At 29.9% G+C, this 8,977-nt stretch overlaps 1 protein-coding gene across 1 annotated transcript; it reads right to left on the bottom strand.

Moving 5' to 3' along the window:
• Nucleotides 1-215: 215 nt before the first annotated feature.
• On the bottom strand, nucleotides 216-3,525 carry LOC122498214 (glucose dehydrogenase [FAD, quinone]-like). Its single transcript, XM_043605845.1, has 5 exons — nucleotides 3,273-3,525; nucleotides 2,791-2,895; nucleotides 2,413-2,571; nucleotides 2,193-2,345; nucleotides 216-1,845 (listed from the first exon to the last, which is right to left on the bottom strand). The coding sequence occupies exons 1-5, from the start codon at nucleotides 3,402-3,404 to the stop codon at nucleotides 529-531; spliced, it is 1,866 nt and encodes a 621-aa protein (XP_043461780.1). The 5' UTR covers nucleotides 3,405-3,525; the 3' UTR covers nucleotides 216-528.
• Between the last annotated feature and the right edge of the window lie 5,452 nt (nucleotides 3,526-8,977).

Here is an 8,977-nt window from a genome sequence, read left to right on the forward strand (position 1 = left end):
TTTGATGTATTCATTAAAAACGATATAGATGTTATATAAATTATAAAGCAGTGAAAAGATGTTTGTGAAAATAAACTGCTATACATTTTTGTACTGTACTACTGGACACAAATTTTTAATTTTCAAAAAAATCCAAAATTTGTTCTTACAATTCTCAATTATTTTAGACCAAGCAATATTTTTTTTCTATAGAACAAAGACATTGAGGAAGAATAAACTGTTTCTAAATAATAAAGAATTGTCGTATTGCTCCTTCTAATGATAATAATGGAAATGGAATTAAAAATAATGTACATTCAATTATTTGTAATAGACGAAAAACTAATAATTCGAAAAATAATTTTACATTCGGTTTTACATATTTTGAGACAGTATTTAAATTATTTTAGCTTACACTACTTTGTTAATGAGAACTCAAAATAGATGCAACAATTTTTTCATTGCAGCTCTCGAAAATCTTCGAAAGCTTTCCAAAATTGCTTCGACATTTGCTTAAAGTCTTGGCACAAAACAGGAAATTTGGATTTATTAAATACCATTCCAATCTTCTTTAATCATATCACTTCCTTTCTCAGCGATCATAATTGTTGGTGCATTAGTATTTCCTCGTGTAATTAACGGCATAATTGACGCATCAATAACTCTCAGACCATTAATTCCATAAACTCGCAATCTTGAATCAACCACAGCATCTTTGTCCTCCTTTGGACCCATTTTACACGTTCCCACTGGATGATATTTCGTAGTTGTGTAGTATCTCAGAGAACAATTCCAATAGTCATCGGTATTAAATTTAAAACGATTGCAAGGTGGATCGGTAATTTTTTTCATTCGAATGTTATTATTTCTAAAAGCAGTTGTATTAAAGAGACGAATAATCATACGATAGCTGCTAATTGTTCTCTTAATGTCCGTATCTTGTGAAAAATATCTAGGAATTATCTCGGGTGGGCCCCAAATTGGATTGGTGTGATTTAATCTTACGAATCCTCTACTCTGTGGTTGTAGGATGTAAGGCATTATTGTGAATTCGTTGTAGTAGGCTGTAATAATACTTAGTGGCATAAAAACTACTTGTACATCGGGAATATTTGGTGACTGATTGTTTGATACTTGAATGTTTGGCGACTGAATATTTCGTGGCTGAATATTTGCTGACTGAATATTTGCTTCTTCTTCATTTTGAAGTCGAAAGAATGCTGTCACTGAGGAAACACCCACTGACGAAAGTGGACCACTCTGATTTTGAGAATACTCCACTAGATCGTTTAGTTTTGTTCGACAATCAGGATTATAGGCCAGATTTTCATCTAATGTAGCAATAATATTTGTGCATGAGACATGTTCCTGTAGATTATGTCCTACGGATAAATTCTCAACAACATTGATTCCATACTTTTCGAGTTCGTCCTTGGGACCTATTCCGGAGAGCATTAGTAATTTTGGTGATTCAATGGTACCGGCTGAAATGATTACTTCCTTTCTAGCAAAGACACGTTTTGAAGTATTTGTGGTTGGGGACATGTATTTTACGCCAAATGCTCTTTTCGTTTTGGAGTCAATCAAAATTTTCGTCACGTACGCTTGTGTTTTGATGAACAAATTCTTTCTCATTTTTCGAATTGGTCTGATGAATGCTCTATTACTGCTCATACGAATTCCATTTCTGGTTGTCGTTTGTAAGATCATGGAACCCAGCTGATTTTTTCCATTTACATCCGTTGAATTACAACCTAGCTCTTGAAGTGCACTGGATAACATTTTTGTAGCATTGTCCACATGTCGCATTCGTTCGACTGGTAGATAACCTCCAGTTGCATGGTATTCTGGACTTGATCTAAGAATCTGAAAATTAAATTATTAAAAGGGGAAAAGGGTAGAGAAAATAGTTTGATTTTGACAACAGAACGTTGATGTTTTTAGTTAGTAGTTGGTATTCAATCAATAAAAATTTTATTGTCTCAACAAAAATTTTTAGTTGCTTAAATACCAACAGAAACGATTTGTTTGGTTGGTATTTAAGCAACAATAATTTTATTGGCAAATAGCAAAATGTTTTTAGTTCCTTAAGTACCAACCAAACGGTTTGTTAAAACCAAATTCTTTTCTCAGTGCATTATTATTATTAGCGGTAAATAACAGCAGCAGGTAGATAATAGTAAACAAAAGTAGATAATACTACTACTACTTACATCATGATCTCTATTGTCTTCGGATTTTTTAAAATAGGGTAACACATCTTTGTAGCTCCATCCAATATTTCCCATTCTTTCCCAATTATTGTAATCTTCCTGATTACCCCGAACGTAAAGCATAAAATTTAAAGCACCAGATCCTCCCATTACCTGGACAAACAAATATTTTTATTAATTTATTGAATGCATAATTAAAGCCATTTTTGAATCCATATACTTTTCCGTGCTCGAAAGAACATCCGTTTTGTGATAAACATGTAGTGTTATCTGGTTGAGTGTGATGATTCCAATCGTAAAATGTCCTCTCTGTAATCAATGGAAAACTGGGCACATCCGTAATTAAGGGTTCCTCTTTTCCGGCCTCTAATAACAGTACCTGTAAAAATTTCGCGGAAAAAACTGTATTTTTTGAAACTGCAAATTTTCTATCACAGTTTTTCTAAGGATATTTAAAATTGAGACAAGGAACTTATCAAAATTGTTGCGATGCAATTTTTTGGTGTGTTTTCTGTCTTAATTCGATATCCTTAGAAAAATTTTGATAAGTAATGCTGACAAATTTTTCTTCAAATAAGATTTACAATTTAATAATTACCGTCCATTTGCTGTTTTCTGTTAGACGATTTGCAATCACACAGCCAGCAGATCCTGCTCCAACTATTATGAAATCGTACTCATTCGTCTCATTATGCTTTATTTGCTGGTGAATAAATTTTTTCAATTTTTAGAAATGAATTTTGAATTTTTTGAAACTTTAGAAATAAATTTAGAATTGTTTGAAACTTTAGAAATGAATTTGGAATTGTTAGGAACTTCAGAAATAAATTTATAATTGTTTGATACTTTAGAAATGAATTTGAAATTGTTATAGGAACTTTAGAGATAAATTTAGAATTATTTGAAACTTTAGAAGCGAATTTGGAAGTGTTGGGAACTTTAGAAATAAATTTAGAATTGTTTGAAATTTTACAATTGAATATAGTATTTATTTGTTGGTAGTGCAGTATTATGTAATTATATTGTATAAAATAATAATAAATAATTCAATATTTAAAATCTCTAATAATAAATATATACCTGATCGTTCTGATTATATGCATTGTCCGGTGATACTCTGAATAACAGTGCCAATGTCGATACGTACGAAACAGCACAAAGGACAGGTGATGTAGATAATTTTGAAAGTACATTTGTAAGAATTTGCAGCATATTTAGATTGAGCTAACTGTGAATTCTTTTTCACGCTTATTCCTCCACAAACTTTAAAATTTTCAAATTGTACTGACAACTATTTAACTATATTTTTAATTTTTATGAAGAAAAGCGCTACAAAAATAAAATAAATTACATCGATTGTAGAATAAAATATATACGTCCAAATACTAGCGATGCAAATTTATTACTGATATGACACTGTATAAACAATTGAATTCATTTTATGAAACTGTTACAAGTTTTATTATTTTTTTTTTAAAAATTAGAAGCACTTAGCATGGAAAAAATGTATTTAAACAAAGTAAATTTTTTTTCGGGATTCTGATAATAATTAAATATTGGCATGAAAATTATTGAATTTTGAGAAGCTGTCAATTAAAATTTCTGACGGTAGTAGTAATATTTGAAAAGACAAAAGTTTCAAAAAATATTTCAATTATCAAAGAATAAAAGTCGAATAAAATTTTATTTAAAAAATTAAGTTTTTGAAGAATATTTATTAAAAATTTGGAAAATAATTGAATTTAATGAAGTGTCAGAATTGTTGGATTTTTGCTTCCTCATAAAGGAAGCCTTATAGTGATGTCGATTTCCGAATTTTTTAGAATCAATTATTTTTACAAATTTTCAAGTGTAGTATATATAATTCGTCGAGAGGAACAAATGTCCGGATGTATGTGTGTATGTATGTGTGTGTGTGTGTGTGTATGTCACCGATTCTTGTGGACAAATTTTCTCTTACACGTCTTGACGGATTTTGATAAAATTTTTTAGGTGTATTACGGTCACGAATACCAAAAATCAGACAAAAGGATTTTCAAAAATATCTAAAAAAAAATTTTTTTTCTACAATTTTTTAATATTTGAAAAAATAATTTTTGGATTTTTTGAAGTAACTTTTTTCTATATTAAAATTTTTATTAATTCTTGTCAAAATTGCATTCCTGACATAAAAACGAATTGATTCATGTATATAAAGTATATATTTTATCAAAATTTATAGAATTAATAAATATTTTAAATTTTCACAAAAAATTGAAATTTTGTATTTTTTGACATTTTATCTTAACACTTTAAAATAATTATTCTAAAATAAAAAATTAATCAATTGGTATATATTATATTGAGGAAGCTTAATGATCATGAAATGAACAATTTAAGTAGTAGCACCACCACCCGAACGCTATCAGACAATCGAAATTTGTGTAAAAATATATTAGAAATTTATTTCTTCCAAATTTAAAATTTCTAATCATCTGAAAATCACCTGATTTCTAGTAGGGACCGAGCCCTATTCAATCCTGAAGAATATAGAATTTTATTTCAATTTTTAAGTAGTAGCACCACCACCCGAACGCTATCAGACAATCGAAATTTGTGTAAAAATATATTAGAAATTTATTTATACCAAATTTAATATTTCTAATCATCTAAAAAAAAATCTAAGTTCTAGTAGGAAACGAGCCCTACTCAATCCTGAAGAATAGAAAATTTTATTTCAATTTTTAAGTAGTAGCACCACCACCCGAACGCTATCAGACAATCGAAATTTGTGTAAAAATACATTAAAAATTTATATCTTCCAAATTTAATATTTCTAATCATCTGAAAATCACCTGATTTCTAGTAGGGACCGAGCCCTACTCAATCCTGAAGAATATAGAATTTTATTTCAATTTTTAAGTAGTAGCACCACCACCCGAACGCTATCAGACAATCGAAATTTGTGTAAAAATACAATAAAAATTTATTTATACCAAATTTAATATTTCTAATCATCTGAAAATCACCTGATTTCTAGTAGGGACCGAGCCCTACTCAATCCTGAAGAATAGAAAATTTTATTTCAATTTTTAAGTAGTAGCACCACCACCCGAACGCTATCAGACAATCGAAATTTGTGTAAAAAAACATAAAAAATTTTTTTATACCCAATTTAATATTTCTAATCATCTGAAAATCACCTGATTTCTAGTAGGGACCGAGCCCTACTCAATCCTGAAGAATATAGAATTTTATTTCAATTTTTAAGTAGTAGCACCACCACCCGAACGCTATCAGACAATCGAAATTTGTGTAAAAATACATTAAAAATTTATTTCATCCAAATTTAATATTTCTAATCATCTGAAAATCACCTGATTTCTAGTAGGGACCGAGCCCTACTGAATCTCGAAGAATATAGAATTTTATTTCAATTTTTAAGTAGTAGCACCACCACCCGAACGCTATCAGACAATCGAAATTTGTGTAAAAATACAATAAAAATTTATTTCATCCAAATTTAATATTTCTAATCATCTGAAAATCACCTGATTTCTAGTAGGGACCGAGCCCTCCTCAATTCTGAAGAATATAGAATTTTATTTCAATTTTTAAGTAGTAGCACCACCACCCGAACGCTATCAGACAATCGAAATTTGTGTAAAAATACAATAAAAATTTATTTCATCCAAATTTAATATTTCTAATCATCTGAAAATCACCTGATTTCTAGTAGGGACCGAGCCCTACTCAATCCTGAAGAATATAGAATTTTATTTCAATTTTTAAGTAGTAGCACCACCACCCGAACGCTATCAGACAATCGAAATTTGTGTAAAAATATATTAGAAATTTATTTATACCAAATTTAATATTTCTAATCATCTGAAAATCACCTGATTTCTAGTAGGGACCGAGCCCTACTCAATCCTGAAGAATAGAAAATTTTATTTCAATTTTTAAGTAGTAGCACCACCACCCGAACGCTATCAGACAATCGAAATTTGTGTAAAAAAACATAAAAAATTTTTTTATACCCAATTTAATATTTCTAATCATCTGAAAATCACCTGATTTCTAGTAGGGACCGAGCCCTACTCAATCCTGAAGAATATAGAATTTTATTTCAATTTTTAAGTAGTAGCACCACCACCCGAACGCTATCAGACAATCGAAATTTGTGTAAAAATACATTAAAAATTTATTTCATCCAAATTTAATATTTCTAATCATCTGAAAATCACCTGATTTCTAGTAGGGACCGAGCCCTACTCAATCCTGAAGAATAGAAAATTTTATTTCAATTTTTAAGTAGTAGCACCACCACCCGAACGCTATCAGACAATCGAAATTTGTGTAAAAATAAATTACAAATTTATTTCATCCAAATTTAATATTTCTAATCATCTTAAAATCACCTGATTTCTAGTAGGGACCGAGCCCTACTCAATCCTGAAGAATAGAAAATTTTATTTCAATTTTTAAGTAGTAGCACCACCACCCGAACGCTATCAGACAATCGAAATTTGTGTAAAAATACAATAAAAATTTATTTATACCAAATTTAATATTTCTAATCATCTGGAAATCACCTAATTTCTAGTAGGGACCGAGCCCTACTCAATCCTGAAGAATAGAAAATTTTATTTCAATTTTTAAGTAGTAGCACCACCACCCGAACGCTATCAGACAATCGAAATTTGTGTAATAAAACATAAAAAATTTTTTTATACCCAATTTAATATTTCTAATCATCTGAAAATCACCTGATTTCTAGTAGGTACCGAGCCCTACTCAATTCTGAAGAATATAGAATTTTATTTCAATTTTTAAGTAGTAGCACCACCACCCGAACGCTATCAGACAATCGAAATTTGTGTAAAAATAAATTAAAAATTTATTTCATCCAAATTTAATATTTCTAATCATCTGAAAATCACCTGATTTCTAGTAGGGACCGAGCCCTACTCAATCCTGAAGAATAGAAAATTTTATTTCAATTTTTAAGTAGTAGCACCACCACCCGAACGCTATCAGACAATCGAAATTTGTGTAAAAATACAATAAAAATTTATTTATACCAAATTTAATATTTCTAATCATCTGGAAATCACCTAATTTCTAGTAGGGACCGAGCCCTACTCAATCCTGAAGAATAGAAAATTTTATTTCAATTTTAAGTAGTAGCACCACCACCCGAACGCTATCAGACAATCGAAATTTGTGTAATAAAACATAAAAAATTTTTTATACCCAATTTAATATTTCTAATCATCTGAAAATCACCTGATTTCTAGTAGGTACCGAGCCCTACTCAATTCTGAAGAATATAGAATTTTATTTCAATTTTTAAGTAGTAGCACCACCACCCGAACGCGATCAGACAATCGAAATTTGTGTAAAAATAAATTAAAAAATTTATTTCATCCAAATTTAATATTTCTAATCATCTGAAAATCACCTGATTTCTAGTAGGGACCGAGCCCTACTCAATCCTGAAGAATATAGAATTTTATTTCAATTTTTAAGTAGTAGCACCACCACCCGAACGCTATCAGACAATCGAAATTTGTGTAAAAATACAATAAAAATTTATTTCCTCGAAATTTAATATTTCTAATCATCTGAAAATCACCTGATTTCTAGTAGGGACCGAGCCGTACTAAATTCTGAAGAATATAGAATTTTATTTAAATTTTTAAGTAGTAGCACCACCACCCGAACGCTATCAGACAATCGAAATTTGTGTAAAAAAACATAAAAATTTTTTATACCCAATTTAATATTTCTAATCATCTGAAAATCACCTGATTCTAGTAGGGACCGAGCCTACACAATCAGGGAAGAATAGAAAATTTTATTTCAATTTTTAAGTAGTAGCACCACCACCCGAACGCTATCAGACAATCGAAAATTTGTGTAAAAATAAATTAAAAATTTTTCATCCATCCAAATTAAAATTTAATATTTCTAATCATCTAAAATCACCTGATTTCTAGTAGGGACCGAGCCCTACTCAATCCTAGAAATATAGAATTTTATTTCAATTTTTTAAGTAGTAGCACCACCACCCGAACGCTATCAGACAATCGAAATTTGTGTAAAAATATATTGGAAATTTATTTATACCAAATTTAATATTTCTAATCATCTGAAAATCACCTGATTTCTAGTAGGGACCGAGCCCTACTCAATCCTGAAGAATATAGAATTTTATTTCAATTTTTAAGTAGTAGCACCACCACCCGAGCGCTATCAGACAATCGAAATTTGTGTAAAAATACATTAAAAATTTATTTCATCCAAATTTAATATTTCTAATCATCTGAAACTCACCTGATTTCTAGTAGGGACCGAGCCCTACTCAATCCTGAAGAATAGAAAATTTTATTTCAATTTTTAAGTAGTAGCACCACCACCCGAACGCTATCAGACAATCGAAATTTGTTTAAAAATACATTAAAAATTTATTTCATCCAAATTTAATATTTCTAATCATCTGAAAATCACCTGATTTCTAGTAGGGACCGAACCCTACTCAATCCTGAAGAATATAGAATTTTATTTCAATTTTTAAGTAGTAGCACCACCACCCGAACGCTATCAGACAATCGAAATTTGTGTAAAAATACAATAAAAATTTATTTCATCCAAATTTAATATTTCTAATCATCTGAAACTTACCTGATTTCTAGTAGGGACCGAGCCCTACTCAATCCTGAACAATAGAAAATTTTATTTCAATTTTAAGTAGTAGCACCACCACCCGAACGCTATCAGACAATCGAAATTTGTGGTACAAA

This window comes from Leptopilina heterotoma, unplaced genomic scaffold (genome assembly GCF_015476425.1).
Source record: "Leptopilina heterotoma isolate Lh14 unplaced genomic scaffold, ASM1547642v1 Lhet_144, whole genome shotgun sequence".
Classification (NCBI taxonomy): Eukaryota; Metazoa; Arthropoda; class Insecta; order Hymenoptera; family Figitidae; genus Leptopilina; species Leptopilina heterotoma.